Here is a 19,835-nt window from a genome sequence, read left to right on the forward strand (position 1 = left end):
ACTATCAGCTGCCAAGCAGGGCAGGGGGGCAGCTCCGGGCCCTCTGCAGCAGCTCCGTGCAACAAAAATCCCTCGGGAAAAATTTCTGGGGCCACAAGAGAGGGTGCAAAGAAATGTCCTGCAGGGCAGAGCATCCCCTGGATCCCGACCTCTTGTCTCCTGAAGCTGTCCCAGCCCCCTGGAGCCCGGGGCTGCCCGTGCTTCTGCTCTCCCTCTTACCGCAGGATTTCAGAGTCCTTTAGAGGTGCAGTCTGTCTGGGTTTGGTTTATTTTTCCCAACAGAGCCGGGGGCTGCGGGGCTCGGGGGGTACCCCGGGACTTCACGGGCAGGTCAAACCCTTTTCACTTTGAAACCCTTCCCGCGGCTGACAAAACCCGTCTGCAAAGCCTTCGGTGACATCTGAACTTCAGGCTGTTCATACCAGAGCTTTTGTTGACATTTTGTAACTTATTTTATTTATAAATTTGCTTCCCTCTGCCACGGGCTGCTCTGCACAGAGAGCTGCTCCGCACAAGCAGCTTCCTGCAAACAGAGCCCTGTCTCGCAGGCTGTTATCTCACTGGCCACGGTTACATGCCTGCTTAATAATTAATGATTTTTTTTTTCTTTTTTAAATTACTGGAATGCTGCGGAGGTTCCTGTTTCCTCTCCTTTAAAGGAGGAAACCAGCCCCAGGCCTGGTGCTTGGGCAGCAAGCTCTCGGGGAAGCTTTCTGGGTTACCTGCACCAACACCCACCGGGAGGTCACGCATTCCAAAATTTATTTTTTTTTTAGGTTCCCCACAGCTCTGGGGATAGTTTCCGGAGCTGTTTGAATAAGTCACCAGTTCTTAGGGACCCCAAAAACTGCTCCCCCCCCCCAGCAGCAGCCACTGTGGCACTGCCCATCACGCATCTACTGAAAAGGAAAACATTGGCTGCACCTGAAGCGCTTCCCCACATGGAAAACTCGGGGGGGTTCCTCTTGGGAAGGGCTTTGACCAGGCCGTGGGGTGCCCCAGTCCCTGCCAGCTCTGCAGTGATCCCGTCCTGCAGATCCGCGGCCAAAAAGGGGGACAAAATATAACTAAATAACCCAGCACTGCTGTTCCCTGGGAGATTCCGAGACATTTTGACATGGCCTGCGAATTGTTTCACTTGCATATTCGCTGTTCAGTATTTCTGAGTCAAAATATTGGGGTTTTTTCATACCGAATAGCGTTAAAACAAAAAAATGCCAGAGCATGGCAGCGTTTCAGGCTGTCAGTGACACTTCACTCTGAACCTTTCCCATAGGAAAGGCTCCAATAAATCACACCGCACGGCTTCATAAAACTAAAACTCAAGAGCAAAGCTAACAGGAAACCCAGCTCCTCACCAGAGCCGAGTTACACACTCCGATTCCCATCCCCAAAGTTTTTCAAAACCTTCATGTTTTCCCCCTGCCAGCAGTTCCCCCCCCGCGGGCAGGGGCTGCCTGTGCCCCCCACCCCAGCCTGTGCCTGACGGGTCAGCACTTCACTAACAAAACCCCTCAATTGTCTGCAAATCATGAGGGGATTTTTTTTTTTTAATTTTGTTTTTTATTTTGTAATTGCAGCGCGTTCGTTGCCCGTCAAAAAAGTATTTTCTAATCAGTTGTATAATCCTGGGGCCATCCCCCATCTGCTCCTGAAACTCGGGACTATATGTTCTCTTTCTTATAGATCTTATTTTAAAATTAGTTTTGTTTTTTAAAATAGTTTTTTTCTTATTTTTTTCCCCCGTGTATCAGCACTCAAACTACAGCCCACCTGACAGAAACCCCCCGAGGAGGTGGTGGCGATGCCTGCGGAGGGGCTCGGGTGTTATCAGAGCGGGGGTACAATCCTGGAACAATCCAGAACCCCTTTTCCTGCTGTGCCTGGGGCAGGGGGCTCTGCACCCCCCCGGCTCTGCCTCAGCCCCGGGGCCGCAAGTGATGACAGAGCCAGCAGCTCCCTGTGCACCCGCGGGATCAGCATCCTGCATTTCGTTTGGGGCTGGGAGGGGGACAGGATCCCCTTCCCGAACCCACCTTGTCCCAGCCCTTGGAGCCCGGCTGGGAGGCAGCGATGCTGCTGGGGGCGGCTCGGCCCGACTGCCAGAGCTATATGGGACGGAGCTGAAGATCCAGCAGGACTTTGCCGCTCATCTCCTCCCGGCAGAAGATGTGAACGCGGCCATATTTTAGCCCTAATTAAGCCAAATCCCAACAGATGCCGCAGCCGGGGCGCAGGCTGCCGGTACGCGCCGTTCCGCGGGAGCGGTGACATTCGGGATGGGGCGGGAAGCCCCCGCGCTGGCAGGGATGAGGTACGGGGAGATGGGGGGGGCACACACACGACAGCTGTGCCTCCCCCGGACACTCCGGAGAGGGATGACTCAGTTTCCCCCGCCGGAGTCATCGTGGGGAGGATTGGGGGGCTGCTGCCACCCATCCCCGGGCTGGGGACCTGTCCCTCCATCACCCATCTCTGCCCCGGGGGGGAAGGGGAGGGGGTGTCCCTGTCTCCCCTCCTCCTCCAGCATCATCCCGGGGGCCGGTGCCCGCTTGGCAGGCAGCGCCTCTCCGAGAAGTTTGGCAAGGGATGCTACTGCTTTCCCCAGACAAGAAGAGACACGAAGTTGTTGACACATTTCTTCCTGTTCCCATTCAAAAAACTCCATGGCAAGCGGTGCGGCGAGAAATCACGTGCTGGGTGTCACAGATCTCTTCCCAGAATGAGTCTTCGGCTCAGAGGGGAGGGATAAAAAAAATGAACACAAAATTCTGTCGCAGCATGCTCGAAACTGGGTGCCAAGTACTTCACCGATTTCTGCCCTCTGGTATCCTGAGCTGATGCCACTTGGAGACCAAAAGGCTGAGGCAGCAGTTTGGTTTTTCTCCTTATTAATATCCACTCCGTCGGGAAAAAGGTTACAAATAAAGCGCAAGAAAATGCCACCCATCAGTCACAGGGGGTACTCTCAAACTGCAGCATGGGAAGCCATTAGGGAGGAAAAAGTGAAAAAGGACGGGGGCGGGGACACACGATTAAAATAAGGAGAAAAAAACAAAACCAAACAAGCAACCCACAAAAAAGCCCAACCAAAACCGAACCAACAAAACACAAAGCCAGGGAAAGACTTGGAAGTGTGTCCCTTGCCCTGCTGTCCCCCTGTCCTGCAGCAGGCACCGACCCGCCGGGCAGAGCAGGGCTGCGAGCAGCAGGGACTCAAAGAGGGGAAAACGTAAAATGCCGGAAAAATCAAGGGGGAAGCGGCGAGTTCTTCGCTGCAGAGTCGAACGCGAGAGGCAGAGAGAGGCAGGTGAAGATCAGGTCTGGGTTTGGCAGCTCCTGAGGCTGTTTGCAGCCCGGGGATGTGGCCCTGTGCCTGCATGCTGGGGCATCTCGGGGCACGGGGCCAGCCCCGTCCTGTCCCCGCAGCAGCTCACGGGGCTCACGGCTGCAGCGTTCACACGGAGAGGGACTGAGGGTCAGCGGGACCCCGGGACACGGCTCAGCCCGCAGAAAGGGTCCCTGGGGAGCAGGTCCCAGCCCTGGTGGGGGTGGGCACGGAGCTGACGAGGGGCCAGACACAGCCCTACCCTCCTGCTCATGAAAAATGAGGGGTTTTTTGGGCACGGGTTCAGCAGGGAAAGATGCATGTGTGAACTAGCAGCTGGATTCTGTTCTGCTGCCCTGAAAGCAAAGAAAAGGCTGAATTCCTAAGAAGGAAAACAGATTGGGAAAGAGGAGAATTGCCCAACTCCCAAAGCCCTGGTGAGTCAGAAAGCAGCAAACTTGGCACTGTGCTGCCCTGAGGGGTGTGTGGCTCAACCCCAGCACCCCAAAGCGAGCCGGGGCACCAAACCCCTCACTTGTTAGGGGAGGATTTGCAGATCGTGCTGCTGACGAAGGCAGGGACTGCCCCAGGGGATGAGGTTTGGCACCCAGTCCTGGCAGGACCTGCCAGGGAGCCCTGGTGCTGCCCCAGCCAGCAGCACCCTCACCCCACGGTTCTCAAGTCACAGCCACCGCTGGAAAAGGGACCACAATGGGATGGCTGCAGTTTGGGGGCTAATAAGAACTGATACACACAGTATCTGCCTGAGGAGGCACTGATAGCATGTACCCCTCCCAAGCTTATGGTGGTGACTTTATTGTCACAGGTGGGTAGGCAGGAGCTTGCCTCTGCATCTGTGTTTGCCAACACCCAGCTGGAGGAGGTTCCTCCAGAGGGGGATGATTCCAACCACCTTGAACACAGAGCCCGTTAAAGTTCAACTACTCAGGCAGCCTTGTTGAACCCAAGACCCAGCCCTAGGGAGGCAGCAGGTGCTGCAGCTGAGCTGGTGGAGCTGCTCCAAGTTTGTGTCCTGCAAGCCCCCATTTAACTCAAGACTAGAGCTGCAAGTACAAACCCATTGGTTTTAAGCTGTCTTGGATTCTCTCTGCTCAGAACCACTCAGAGCTGCTCCAGAGGAGCATCTCAGCTGGTTTTGGTCAAGTCCCTAATGTATGCACATTACACTTAGAAATTAACACAGCAAGGTGTTAACACAGTAAGTGAAGCAGGGAATGGATGCTGACAGATGCTCAGATACCCCCAGAGCCATTTTGCAGAGATTCTTGTTAATCCCCTCAAATTCTTCCCACAAGTTGCTCCTTCTCACTGTATTTTAGGATGAAATCTTCAATCCAGCACAGATGTTCGGAACCAAGTTTTATGCAGAAATGATCTTTTTTCACATAGTTTTCCTTTTTGCACAAGAAGTAATGAGCAGTGGAAGGAGCTGGAGCCAGCAGCAGCTGCCAGCAGCTGAGCACAGGGACACACTGGGTGCATTTTCCCCCCTTTGCTCACAGCTGCCACGGGCCCTGTGACCACCCGCACAGACCCCTTCACTATCAGGTCTCAGCATCTCCTACATCGCTCCCAGCCCTAGACACCAAGGAGAGACGGAGCCATTCCACATGTGCTTATCCTAATTACAGAGACGGTGCTTTAAACACAAGTGCTATTCCACCACCAGCTCAGTTTTGCAGCAGGATGCCTGGTTCGGCCCCCGTGATCCGCCCTGCCAGAGCTCAGCTGTGTTCCCACCCCACTGCCTCCTGCCTGGGGCTGGCAGGACCAGAGCACCCCCAGGCAGGGCACCCCCAAGGAAGGCCACGCGGGGGCTGTGCCCCAATACCCCAGGAAAACAACCGTGCTCTAGGCTGGACCCTCAGTCAGATCCCTGCCTGACCAAGGCAAGCAGCTGGGCTGGGACTTTGCCACTCCGGGGAGGTCAACTTGTCACCCCGTGTCCCCCTGCACCCTACTGATGCTAACACTGAGCTGCAGAGCTCTTTTTGTATAAAGTGTGGCTAAGGGCTCTTAAAAACCAGCAGTACTCCAGAGGAGGTAGGAAGCAGCAGCTCCCACCACTGACCTTTTCCTGGACCAGAGGTATGCGCTTAGAAGAGAGAACCGGGACGTGGGTGGAAAAGGCAATCAGCAGCCCTGCTTTACGGAAGGCTTTGGGTTGCTTTCTATAAACAGCATTTTGCAATGCCCTGCAGAGCACCGTGGCTGCAAAGCTGCTCCGGGCCCGCTGCGGCCACCACAGCCAGGAGAGCCCCAGGGACAGCCAGGGCTGGACAGGCTGCACATCCACACGGGGACAGCCTGGGATTTGGTAACATCACCGAAAGAGATCACGGAAAGAGACCACACACCGAGCCCGCCCACCCCCCCAGCCACCGGCTCCTACCTGCACACCCGGGGACCCTCCAACTCCTCCTCCGGCAGCAGCAGCTCCTCCAGCCCAGCCCCTCCAGCCCTTTATCCCCAGCTGGTGCCCATCCCACTCCCCCCACGCCCCCGAGGCCGCTCAGCCTCACCTGAGTCCCCTCAGCCCAGCAGCCGGGGGAGGGGGCACTGAGGGGGCACTGGGGGTCTCCGTGTCCCAGCGCGGTTGCTCCTGCCTGTCCCCCTGTCACCGGTGCCAGGCAGCAGGACACGGCCTGATGCCGCTGCTGGGACCACAGGAAATGGCCCGATGGGCTCTGTTTGGGCAGGAAATCGGCTTGTTTAATTACAGCTAATATCTGGATGAAGAAAGACCCTCAGAGTTATCGTTTCCTTCCTCCTGACGCCATTCCCTGTTCTCATCACAAATCACACAAAGGCGATTAAAGCTCCAGCCCAGGTTTCTGCTCCTCCTTCCCCAGGGGCTCAGAACCTTTCCTTCATTTCAGAGAGCATCTCAGCCTTGGGCACGCGTGGGTCCCGCTGGCCAAAATTCTTTCGCTCGTCTTTTACCAACTCTTGCAATCCTTGGGGCTCCTGCAGTTGCTGCCGTCCCAGCCCGGCTGGCGTGGGGCCAGAGCCGTGGGCTGGCTGGAGCTTTGGCAGGAGCTCCTTCTCGTGGCTCTCCGCAGCATGTGAGCAGTTTCATTCCCTCGGCTGCCTCGGGAGGAGCTGCTGCTCGTACCCTGAACCGCGGGAACACAAAGCCATGGAAGCCCTGGGAGTGTCCCATCAGCCACGGGCACCCCCCGGCCACCCTCCCTGGGTAGGGTGGGAAGTAAAGTAGCCTCAGTTCGGCTGGTTCAGAACACGGCACTGCTCGACACAAGGATTCCTCGCTCGGCAGTGGGATGGTGTCACCCGCGGGCAGGCAGCGCAGAGGAGCCCCCGGGTGCGGGGCTGGGAGGGACGAGTGTCCCCATGTGCGGGGCTGAGACCCCTCCCGTGTCCCGAGACACGATGTGCACAGCCCGCGATGTGATGTCCACAACCCGGGACGTGATGTCCACAGCCCGAGACACGATGTCCACAACCGCGGGCTCCGGGAGGAGAGCTCTGCTGTGGGGTCCCCACAGCTGCACCGCAGACACCGCACCCGAAATCCCGGGGGAAGACAAGTGTCCTGGCGTCTTCCCCTTCCCGCCTGTCATTTTTCTGTCAATGGATTTGATTGTCAGTGATTTGTGGGGCCACGCGTGGGAAGGGGGCTCTGTCTCATGCCCATCACCCCCTCGCTGCCCCCCGGTCCCTCTCAAGGGTCCCTTTCCTTCAGCGCTGCCCCAAGAGGGTAACAAGGGCTCGGTCTGCACCTACCGCCTCCCGGGGCTTGCTGTTTATCCCCTGGATTTCACTCCCACCTCGTGTATTTAACATACTCTGCACTGTTGAAAAAAAAACCACCCCAAACCCAGCATCTCAGTTTCCCCCACAAATAAATCATCCCCTTCAGTCGAACACCCAAGCAGCCAGAATTAAAAGCACGTATTAAAAAAGCTGTGCCTTTTTTAACCCGATGTAGGAAGAGGTAATTAAGAAAAGAGAACTTCCATTAGGGCAATTTCACTTTATTTTTTTTCCATACAGCAAGGTCAACTAGAGCAGTAATAATAAAATAAGCATAAAAACAAATTGCAGCCCAGGACAGAGTACATAATTTGGAGCAACTACAAGCAAAAAGTAAGTCTGTGATTACATAATAGTAAAACCAAGCACATCTGTCCTTTCAGCAGATGAAAGTGTGCAGGGTTGCAAAGAAGTGCAACGTCGTTGATTATTCAGTGTGAGCACTGGAGAGATCAGAGGAAGGAATGGCCTGATCACTTTTGCTTTCCAGCTTTGGCATCAATAATGACAAGGTTCCTTGAACACTTTCCATTAAAACAGTAAAATTTCCCAGTTTTTAATTTTCTCCTTTTCACCTGCTAAAAGAACAGGACCACTACAGCAATAAAAAATAATCACATAACAACTACAGCTACGGTGTGCTGTTTGGTTTGCCTGTTCATGATTCAACTCTTTTGTGAAAGTCAGTATTTCTTTTGAAGAATCTTCTCTTTTTTTTGTGAACAATAAACCACTGAAATTGTCAGAAACTGGTTTGAATAGCATATATCTTTAATATATTTTTTTGATACTTTAAACATGCAGTAGTTTTTGAATAATGTACGGAATATTTGATCCATGGTTTCACCTTGATGGTCTGAAGTACCTGCTTTTTTTTTTTTTTTTTTTTTTTTTTTTTTTTTTTTTTTTTTTTTTTTTTTTTTTTTTTTTTCTTTTCTTAATGATTTTCAGGCAGATTTGAACCAGTGGAGCTTTTGTCAGTCATGAGATCTTGGGAGGATGGCATATCTTTCCAGCTGAAAAAATCCTGGCAAACTACAAGCTGTCCACATAAAGCAAAGCAACTTTTTTGAAGGGGGATGGAGTGCTAACTCTGTGCCACTTTTGCAAGCAATTTTGTTCAGCCTGTCATTTTATTAGCCTTAACAAAACTCCTTGTAATTATAGACATTTTTATTCAAAATAAGATCTTACTATTATACAGGTTTCTCTCTTTTTTGACTATATACAGAAGTGCAAAAAGTCAACCTTCTCTCTATACGTTCCCACATGCTAAACTGCAGCATAATCAACCCTCAAGAGTTTGCACACACACACTATAATTCTTGTTACGTAAACTTTTGAGTATTTGGATTATCAACAAAAAGTCCCTTGATCTATTGATTATGCAGCTTATTTATAACAAGGCCTGATATTCAGGGATTTCAAAAATATTTAAACAATATTTTAACATTTGAAATGGATACAGTAGAAAATAAATTTTATTCTAATATCTAGGAACTAGATTTTCTCATAATAACTAATTACAAACAAAATAAATCATCAAAATATTACTTAATTGTCTGCCAGGATTGTTGCGATAGCAACAACTTAACTTCTTACTTAGCAATGATTATATAATTATAAGATATCCATATAAAAGATCTTTGTTCTTTTAATGAAAACTAGACAAGAACTAACAATGACTGACATTCTTACATTGTAATATTAAATCAGTAAAATATAAATCATTTAGTTAACAATAATACGAATACTCATATGACACTACATGTAAATTCAAAACTGAGTATGTTATGAAGAAAACTACCTTGTTTTTTTGTATTTTGAAAAAGTCATCAGTAAACTCTAATAAAAGAAAATTCTAAAAACTGAAATGGTATTCAACTTGTAATAGAAAATGAAAACAATCTAATAAATGTAAGAAATAAAAACTACACTTTTAACAAGAAAAAATAAGTAATACTCTATAATGTTAATAACTACAATAACATGTGAAGTCACCTATACTTTCTTAACACGATTGAAATTACATTGGTATGGGTCTTAACCCGTAATGTAATAATCTAAGGCTTTAATAGATGTACAGTACAATCAGTAAAATCAACACATCATTCTTATTCTATAAAGCATCTCTCTCAAGCATAAAAACTCGCAGTAAACTGGGAAGTATGGAGAGTTCTACAACCGAACCCACGCTTCTTCCACTCCACGCCACGCTACCAGTGACCTGGCCCCCACTTCAGCACTTTGCTGAACAGAGCAAAAATATCCTTTACTAGCTGCAACATCCAAACCACAGAAAGGAATTCCTTTGGATGAATCCGCTCTTAAAACTTGAATGCACATCTATTTTTTTTTTGTTTGTTTTTATTTTGTAAAGGCTTTCTAAGGCTATAAGCAGTTAATCTGAACAAAAAAAGTCACATATAAAACTCACCCGAGTATTTAACCCACCCGATTTCTACACTAATTAACATCTCCATTTTTCATGTTTTGGTTTGTCATGCATCTGATGTCAGTGCTTCTTTTGTCTTTGTTTAGAGTCACCCCGTGAAGTGTGACTGTGATGAAGTAAAAGTGAAACCCATCTCTGCAAAACATTTATAGTCCTTTCGACTTTCGACAGAGGCTATAAATAGAAGCAAAAGAAGTTCCTCAGACATTTGTTACTGTGTCTCAGAAATGGCTTTTCCCTTTCGAATATCATGTTATACAGTAAAATATGCATAAATATTACACTACAATGCCTTAAAATAGTTTCTATATATATGTCCAGTATGGGTTAATTTGTACGGCTAGAGTATCTTTCCTGTGCTGCCTACTGTTACTGTAAGGAGTAGTTGGCCATTTCTGAGACAGCTTTGGTTTGAAACAGAATGGTGCCCTTTGACTGGTTAGTACTGGTAAAGTAAGTGAAAACGTGGTTCTGAAAATAACACTGCAGAAATAATACTCTAATCAGATGTACAGTCTATGGCACTTCATGAGAATCCTTAACAACATGGTACTTAAAGCCATTGATGTGCTTTAAAATATACACAGTTGTGGTTTTGCTTGGCACATTCATCTCTGTCAGATACCTCTCTTACCACTTCTTACAATCTATTACATTAAAAATATTACTCTTAAACAAAAAAATTACTGTGCATGCACGCTCTCGTCTATAATGGCAATTTTAAATACAAGGTGCACCTTTGTTATTTGTAAACCTTGAAAGAAATAAACTTACTTTAAAAAATTATATCTTGGTCTACAGACGTACCAATACATAATAGATTTATGGTTACACCATCGTCTGTCTTTTCAAGGTGACATCCATGATTATGTAGGAAACAGACCACATATGCATATCCAAACCCATATGCATACTTCTGTGCTAGAAAAGATAGACAATGCTGTACTTTTTAGACAATAAGATCACCTCAGCACAAATACCAATTAAATGTACAAAGTATATAGGCAACAGTGTGCAGTGGATTTCCAAGGTCTGGTTTCATCTGTTACATGCAATGTGTGGATCTCAAACTGCTGAGGGAGGTTCCGAGTGTCGCTGGGCGGTATTTACACTATGGCTAATGGGCTTCTCCTCTTCTCACCCCAAACACACTGTCCTTTTCTCCTTAGTCATGATCTAGAGGAAGCAAGAGCAAGCATTTTCAGGGCAGTCAGAAGTTTTCTTTAGCATGTCATCAGCCCAAACAATGCAAAAAAAATGGGCACACACACACACCCCCCCCTGCACCCAGCCTGGCAGCAAGCTGCAAGCAAGAGGCATCCTCCCACCTCAAGAGTCCCTCAGGCAGTGTAAAAATGTTTGTGCTCAGCTGAAAGGAATACTATTATTATAAAACCACTGTGGCAAATCAGTTAATCCTCACCCTAAGCAGTAATTCCATGATGGTTCAAATAAAAAAACTCAGCAGACATGGAGTGCAAAGGAGGGAGAGGTCCCACGAGTCACGAGCTGCGGGTGGTCTGAGTGACAACAGGGGATTTAGTGACAGGCTGGAGACTACAATTTACTGGTGGGAAAATAACCCTCTCTGAGGCTTAAATAGGTACAGGACAGAAAATCACACCAATAGAGCATGGGGATGAACCCCATGGGCTCAGCAGGACCTCTCCTCACCACCTCTCCTCCTGCCAGGAGCTCCTGCACACACCAGGGCTGGTTCCTGGGCTCAGTGAGGAAAGGGGCTGAACCTGCAGCCTTTCCACATCCATAAGTTCTTCCCCAAAGACAGCTTAACGTGACCACCTCCACCCTGCACCTGGCTCACACCTGTGCCACAGCCAGCAACCTTTACAAACACAACATAAAACTCTAATTTTAGACTCTGATTTTGCTCTTCCAAAACTCCTCCAGCTGCACAGAGTGTTCCTTCTCCATCTACAAACTCATCCCAACACACCAGCTTCTAGCTGGGCTGGGGGAAGAGCAGGATGGCACTGGAGCTCAGAGCCTCCCCCCATCCCTTATTAGTTTTTTCAGAAAGAAAATAAAAACATTCTGTCCCTGAAAAAGGTAAATTTGGCACATACAGAGGTAAGGAAATTGCAGGAGACAACACTGTAGGAACTTACTGTTTGATGACAAAATGTCTACATCTGTGTAACATACTTGTGGCTAGTCAGATGTTCGGCAGATATTATGGGTATCTATAGGTAAAAAATGTAAACAGTGAGTAAGGTGTGCAATGAGCCAACCTGGAGACAGTATTTTGATATAGAACAAAAGTTTGGAAAAGTAAGGATCAGCTGTGAGTTGGTGGATTTTATCTTGTAACTATAAGTTAAAAGTCTACTGAAGTGCTACAGGAGCAACTTAAAACCAACAACATTGCGGTAAGTACTACTCGAAAAATATAAATAAGTAGTATTGGTTGTTTAGGAGATAAGAGAAGTTAAAATCTACAAAAGACATGCAGTGCAGTAATTGAAAATAGCCCTTTTTGTTGGCCTACACAAAATCCTGTGCTTTCAGAGGATCCTTTAAAATGACAGATTCTAGAGCAGCCCTGTTTCAGTCTGATTTTGTGAAGTGTTCACTGCTTTCACTGTCTTGGTTTTTGAATGCCAAACCTAAGATGTCCTGAGCTGGATTTTCATGGCTGGTGAAAATCCCCTGTTGAGAAGAGCAGTCTGCTCTTCCCATGGCTGCTGCAGGCATCGTGGAGCTTCAGCTGAAAAGCAGAGACTCCCCAAAGCAGTGAAACAATTCTCAAAACGTTTCCCTGCGTCAACAGAATTCACTATGGGGCTCTCCTCCTCTCATCAACTCAGATTCCCATTAAAAAAATAAAAACAACTAAAGTCAGAGCAGGTGATGAGCAGTACAAACACCAAGGTTGTGTCCTAACCCCATCCCTCTGCGAGCGGTGCCCAGGCCATGCGGGGTGGGGGGACCAGGAGCAGCAGGACCAGGAGTGGGGCTGGGGATGTGCCCACCCACAGGGAAACGTGCTGGGGCATTTGGCACCAAACCCATTTGCAGCATCACAAGTGGCTGTGGCACTTGAAAAGGCTCCTTCCCCCAGGGGATGCTGAGGCTGACCTCTTAATCCACAGAAGAAAGGGAAGAGGGAGGTTTCCTTTTCACTAAATCTTTGGTGCCTCCCTGTCGGTTTTTCCACCCCTCCTGCCCTCTCCTCCCAACTCCACACAACTCCACAGCATTGCCAACTCGTACAGAAATGTGCTTCAAGAGGAATGGAGCTTCTCATACCATTTTTTTCCTACTGCTGCAGGACAGGCTGTTGCACCCAAGTGTGTAGAAGCATCAGGGGTAGTGCTGTCGGAACGTACCAAGGACCTTCAACACCAGTCCATGAAGATGAGGGGCCAGATCTTAAGACTTTTGGCATGCATGCACATCACACCGTGTGGCATTGGATAATCTCAGCGCTGCTCACATGTTATATACATATATTCCTTATATATGTATATACTGAGGTTTGGCTGCAGGACTTTACTAAGTGTGTTATGAGGCTCCAGGGGGGATATGCATGAAATGATCAGATTCCACAACAGAGAGTTTTCCTGATATCTATTTGGGAAAGTGCTATTTGGAAAGAGATGATTTTAAAGCTAAAGATGTTTTCCTGTGGTCTGGCTCATTCTCTGGCCTTATGGAGGATACAGAGGCACTCAAATTAATTGTATGGTGCAATAAATTACAGAATTAAGATGCTTCAGGCATACAGGTGGTTGCTTACTTCAGTGACATGTATGCAGAGGTAGTCATACCTATCAACTAGCTTTTCAGAACACTGTTAATTCTTTTGTGTGCTTAAATCTGTGAGTGACATGGTCACTTAGAAAGCACTTCTCAAGAGCAGACAGTGCTACTGGCTAAGCAGACTGAAATGGAATTGTAATTGTGATTTTTTTGGAATTGCAAAATATCCAGGTCCCTTTTGAGACACAGGGCATGCACACCTCTGTAGCACTGCAATAGGGGAATTTAAAAAAAGTATTTCCAAGAAGTCAGTAAGCAGAGAGATTAAAGAACATCCATCTGGGCATACTGCAGAATGGTAGTGGCTCTGTGGGGAAAGGTGGGAAGGGTCAAAGCCAAAGGCTCTGGACTCAACCCAGAGAGAGCCTGTGGCTCTTGTTGCCCTCACAGGCTGGGGGCTCCTGGCTCTGCCCCTCTGACTGTGAGAGCAGCCCCAAAGACAGCAGTGGGGGCACAGCAGGGCATGGACATCACTGCTTTACCTCCCTGGCAGGCAGCCTGTGAGGGGACAGTGACAATGCTGAAGGAGGCAGCTGGACTGGCTTAGGGAGCCTGCCTTCACACCTCAACTTGTCCTCAGGATTAATTTCACATCCAGTGCCACACCTGCAAAATGCTACAGAAATTGTTCAGTTCCCTTTCTAAAAGGCACTGTGTGTGTGTGTGTGTGTGTGTGTGAGTCCCACTGAGCTGAGAGCACTGCCTGGACACTAGAACTGGTTTCATGACATGCAGAAATCCTGTCTTCCTGGTAAAGCTCAAAAACCAATTGTTTTTATAAAAGAAGAGGGTCTTTTAGAAGTTTTCACTGCTGCACTTTCAGCCAGATGTGCTACTGAAATCTGTGGTTTTGAGAACCCAGCTAGAGAGAACCACTGGGCCACATTCTGTTCCCAGGGGCAGCTCCTCTGGCACCTCGTGCTCATTGTTGGAGCAGTTTCTGGCTTTTGGGAGGAGACTTTCAATCACTTCTTTAGCACAGTGTTGTTTTTTATTCCTGAAAAAACCATCCTAACGTGGCAACAGCTGGGGCAGCTATTTAGAAATCAAACCAGAAGCTAATGGGTGTTTTCTTAACTGATGTCTGTCTACTACAAGTAACTGTTCCTAGCAGAACTTCAAGCTGAAACAAAGGTTTAGAAGAAGTTTCTGTGTGGTTCAAACATTTTTGTTTTGCTCTTGGGAGAGTCAGAACATGTTCAGCCTGTTAAAATTCTGCTCCTGCAACCCTCCTGCACAAAGGTTGTACTGGCTTTCACTGGAGTTCTGCACTGAAAGGAACTGTCAGCCTCACAGCAATAGAAATAAATAATGGGATCTGTGTATTATCCCTTCCTCTGTACATCTCTGAGAGCAGAAATAAGCAGCACGGCCCATAAATGTTAAGACTGAGTCAGAAATTCTATTATAAATTATTTTTAGCATCAGAAATGGAACTGCAGCACCTTTTGAGCATGGATAAAGGCTTCTTAAGCTGTGCTGCAGGTCTCAGAGAGGATGTGTAGGCCAACAAGAGGTAAAATCAAAACCCCCATGCTCATTAAAAGCACCGATTTCAAGTTGTCTGTAAGGAACAAAGCTGTAAATTAGCAAACCTGGTTGGCTGTGGCTGTTGCAGCGAAGGGAACACTTGTGGCAGATGTTGTTGCTGCAGACACAGTGGCTGGCGTAGCACCGTGCACCATGGGAACTTTCGGAAGGAAAATCAAATAAGCAAACACAGAGAAGAGTGTAGCAGTATGGGGACCAGAGCCAGATGTGGTGGGGTCATTGAGCATGGGATTGAGCACGGCAGAAAGCCCCAGACATCATTGCCAGCGCGTGACATGCAACCACAGTGCAAAGCAGGACAACATTCCAGGGGAGAGAGGGGAGGGGAATGGAAGAGGGAAAAAAAAAGGGGAAAATGCTCGTTACCATCAAATCAAGAAAATCGACACAAACAAGCTTAACCGTTTCAATACAAAAATCAACAGAGGAGTTTCCAAATGCCCTCACGTTTACACATTTTCATCTTTAAAGAACTCTACCCAAATATTTACTGCAAACAAAAATTAATCTTGTTGAAGGACAGTATATGTCTACGTGGCTATAGCAAGATACAGTCTTAACACAAGATAGTTTCTAAACACTGGAACTCATAGTCCAATCAAAATCCACCAAGGAACAATGTGCAATTCAAACAATTGCTTTACAAAATTAACAACCTCTAGGTGTCCGTGTCAATTAAATAAAACAATTGCATTTAATTGACAGGTGTTAGTGCGGGGGGCTAAGGGAGGTGGACTGGGACAAGAGCTGTAAGTTAAAATCTAGCAGTGGATTTTGAGGGTCTGTGAGCTGCACCACAGGTTTAAGATAATCAAGAAACAAAGCTGGCACCTACCAACACTTGTAGCGGGTGTCATGCACAATATTGAGCCTGCCCATCATGCATTGCAACAGGAAGGTGGATTTGGAAAGGGAAAAGAATTAAAACAACCCATCACACGTGTAATTAGGAAATTTCATTTGAACAAAGAAGAAAAATTGTTATTACGGGAACAGTGTCATGTAACTGTCAGCACAATCAAACCATACACAGTGATCATTGGGACGAGTCTCCAGTGAGGGGACAGAGCCATCCAACCGTGTGCTGGTGCCTCCTGTTGGCCTCTGTGGCACTGTGGGATGTTAGCAGGGCTAGGGATAGTTCCTTTAGCTTTACTTTAGCCTCACACCTTTCTGCCTCCTGACATAAGCTCTGTCCTGGTCTTTACCCTGGTTCCCTCAGATGGAAAGACTCTGAAGTCACACCTGCCTACAGGTTCCTGCATCCAGCCCTGCAGGGCCAGCAGGGAGGAGCAGGAGCCAGGGCAGCACGGTCCCTGGGTCAGGGAGTGATGGGGAGGAGGGGAGCAGGGCTCTCTCCTTGGGCCAGAGCAGCCTTTGCAGCAGGGCCCTGCTCCCACGGGATGGAGGGACAAGGATGACTTGATCGATGCTGTTCCGTGAGCCGCAGTCTGGCTGCTCCAAGGTTTGGGTAATATATAGAGGCAAAACCCAGGTGAGTTTGGCATGCAGTACTTGTTCAGCATTTTTTAATACATTATTGGACGTATTCTAGGCTGCTGGTGTCTGAGCTTACAACCTGCAACTCTATAGGCTACAAAAAATAACTGACGTGACAGCATCCCGTGAATTCTGCCCTGCAACCAGAGAGCCAACAGCAGCACAGCCTGTTAGGGACACTGTGGTGTGATTTTTTAACTACCACTAAGCTGGTAACTCTGTTTACATAGCAAGATGCCTTCCACCAGACTGAACTCGGAACCTTCTATTTTTGCTCCCCGTATGATAAGAAAGATGCACTGATAATTCAGGATATCCCTTTTTAATGATCAGCTTATTCCTGTATTTAACAAATAACATTTATTAACACCTCTAATTATGCCTGACGCAGCAGAAGCTGAAGCAAACTCTGAAATCTGGGAGCAGAGAAGGGAGTGGAAATGCAAAGGTGTTCCAGAAGGCTGTGGGTGGGTGGGAGTGATGCTGCTTCCTTGACATTGCACGACTGTCCCGGGGGGACAGGAAATTGTCTCAGCTGGTGCCAAGCACTGTGGTGGCTTGCACAACCTTGAGAGCCTTTAACTAAGCAGGGAAAAAGTCAGCCAGTGTAATTACTGCTGGGGACAAGGTTATTATCTGTCACCACTCTATCTGCCAGGCTACAAAGGAAAGGGCATAATCATGCTTCCTAATTACTCTTCTAATTCTGTGTCAGGAAGAGAATGAAATATTGCCAAAGAAAGGTTAAGTGAAAGAAGGGGAGCTTTTCTGACTTCCCCAGGCACAGATCCTGGGTGAAGTCAAGGGGGCTACTTGCAAGATGAAAAAAACAGAGCAAAATTTGGCTATAAAGTGCCAACAGTCAGTAAAACTGCTTCCTTAGTCCCTCTTACAGCATCTCTGTGGCATCAGCGAGGTTACACAGATGAAGCTTTGAGTGGTGCCTCTCTGCAGAAGTGCCCTATTTATAAGGTTGCAGGCACTTCATTAGACCTGGAGTTTTATGTCGTTCCATGCATAATTAGGTCTACATGTTAAAAGACAAGCTAGATCTTCATAATGACTCTGAGCTATCACTGTAAAGCCTTTCAGCTCAAAATTTTAGTCTGAGTTATCATCATTTACATCATAACCAGTGCACAGTTTTGAAGGGGAATCGAAGCAAATGAACATAAGGCAGAAATGAGAATACTAGCTCGGGTGCAATAATTTGCAAGTATGAAGACATAATGCTGTATGACCCTCTTACCAGTAATAAAAATAATTTTGGCTATGACCTTAATACTCATCTTGACTCCAGAAGCTTTGACCGACTAATGAGAGCGCATGAATAATAAATGTGCAGTTTCAGATGTTCCCTAGCTTTTCAGCACAAGGCAGAATTTTAATTCAGGGATGTGCTCAGTTAACTGATCATAACTTCACAACCAGATTATTTCTGCAGCAGAATAAAGCTATTTTTATAAATGTCCTAGGTTTACTGGTGTTTTAAGCATTTTTTTTCCCCTCTTCTCTCTCTCATATTACTCCCCTCAGTCTATTTATTCTGACCTATCTACTAAACCCTAATTAAAAATACTACCTTATACAGCACAAGCACTGCTGTCGAGGTGATCTTTCCCTCCCTAACGCTCCGGAGGAGAGCAGTGACCTCACACAGACGGAGATGCCCCAGGGAGGGAGGTGCTGGCATCGCTTTAGGATGTGCAGTGCCCGATTCCTGGGGCAGGGAGCTCCAGGAGCCGGAGCTGCCGGCACGGAACAGACACGGCACAAACTTGCAATGCGTTCCCTTAACAGCAGAGGTGGCTGAAGCCTCGCCACGGCTCCGCTGCTCCGCTGCAACCCTGCCCTTGGAAGGTGCATCCAGACCACAGCTCCTGACCTCCTCTTCTGGATTTCACCCCTCCCAAAGACCCATCTGCCCACCGGGGAGCAGCAGGGCACAGAGCAGCTCCATCAGAGCCCTGGGGAGGTGGGGAGCTGAGGCACAGGGCACCGTGTCCCTGGGACAGGACTCCCTGCAGCTGGCAGGCTCTGCAGCACCAGTGCTGCTCTGCATCCTCACAGACACACAGCACCTGCACAGGGCTCTGAGGATGGGCAGCCAGGACCAGGGTACAAACCAAGCTGCAGATGTCTGTGAAGTCCTGCAGAGCCTCCTCATCAGGGAGACTGCCTCCACTTATCCCAACCAGCCAACACCAAAAGTGTTCCCAGCTCTTTCTTGCAATGAATTTTAGGCTTTCCTCTCAGCCTGGGCACAGCTCCCAGCAGCCAAGCTTTCTGGGAGACCTCAAGAGGGGAGTCCTGCAAAGAGGGAGCTTTGTTTGGGAGCAGTGAGATGAGAGCCTAAGAGCACCCAGCTATTTAAAGTGTGCTGGAGTGCCAGGTCCATCCCCTGGCAGGGACCATCCCTCGAGTTGCTTCCAGATGCCCTCACACACAGCCAGAATTACACTTTACACTCCAGAAGAGGCATCTGGGGCCTGTCTGGAACATGGGTGGAGAACTCCCAGGGATGAATCACCAAGAGTGAGGTGCCCTGCAGAGGAGGGTCCTGCCTGCCAAGACCCTCCATATGGGTACACACCTGTACCACAGAGGTTCTGCACGTGTCCTGCCCTCCAGACCTGCTGCCTCGTTATGCACGGCAGCTGAGGCAGCTAAGAACACACCTGAATAATTACACCTAAGGTGTCTGAACCAGAAAAATGTCCCTTTAATCCAACCCCACTGAGTGAAGCTGCCTCCACTCCATGGCATGGAGCTGGGGGCACCCACACTCTCTGCTCTCCTGTTGGTTCTTAGGGACTGAGGGAGAAACTGTTTCCAGAGGACTGTGCACAACCAGGACTGGTGATAGTGAATTTTAAGTGGGGGGAAACTAAGGAGGGCAAGGTGGCAAGTAAAATTTTATAACTTTTTGAAAAATACTGCATTAGTGGAAAGATCAAACTGCTGCTATCTGGAAACTGTAAAAACATAATTTATAGTTGCTCATGTTAAAAAGTCCTCTGCTCTTTCTGCTATATTATATATAACATATACTAAACTTCAGTGGTAAAGAAAGGTCAAATGAGGCATCAAGAACCACTGCACAAACTCCTGCAGGTTTTGGCATAGATTTGCTAGAAGAAGAGCTGAGGTAGGTTGTGCAGAAGTGCCAAAACATATCTGTGAATCTGTTCAGTATCTACAGGAAGGACTGCATAGGCATTTTTGTATGAATTTTAGTATGTTGTCTGGAGATCTGATCTAAAGCTCACTCAATCAGTCTTCCTATGGACTCCAACAAGCTTTGCAACAACTTTTTACTAATATATTTCTGTGGTTGCATTTTTGGAACCAAAATAAGCTATTAAAACATACTACATCAAGAAACTTTTTTTTTTTTTTCATACCATTTGAATGGCATTGAAA

General features: G+C 47.8%; 1 protein-coding gene across 15 annotated transcripts in view; it reads right to left on the reverse strand.

Moving 5' to 3' along the window:
• Window positions 1–7,833: 7,833 nt before the first annotated feature.
• Window positions 7,834–19,835, reverse strand: part of MBNL1 (muscleblind like splicing regulator 1) — a 75,675-nt gene continuing 63,673 nt past the window's right edge. For 7 of the 15 annotated variants that reach the window (XM_030455953.1, XM_030455951.1, XM_030455948.1 and 4 more), the window contains 4 exons: window positions 15,748–15,783; window positions 14,957–15,051; window positions 11,708–11,782; window positions 7,834–10,754 (listed from right to left, as the gene is read on the reverse strand). In XM_030455953.1, coding sequence (XP_030311813.1) covers window positions 11,726–11,782; window positions 14,957–15,051; window positions 15,748–15,783 — 188 coding nt within the window. In that variant the 3' untranslated portion in view covers window positions 7,834–10,754; window positions 11,708–11,725. The remainder of the gene's footprint in view (window positions 10,755–11,707; window positions 11,783–14,956; window positions 15,052–15,747; window positions 15,784–19,835) is intronic. The other 8 variants (XM_030455949.1, XM_030455963.1, XM_030455955.1 and 5 more) reach the window with 4 other exon arrangements.

This window comes from Calypte anna, chromosome 9 (genome assembly GCF_003957555.1).
Source record: "Calypte anna isolate BGI_N300 chromosome 9, bCalAnn1_v1.p, whole genome shotgun sequence".
Taxonomy (NCBI): Eukaryota; Metazoa; Chordata; class Aves; order Apodiformes; family Trochilidae; genus Calypte; species Calypte anna.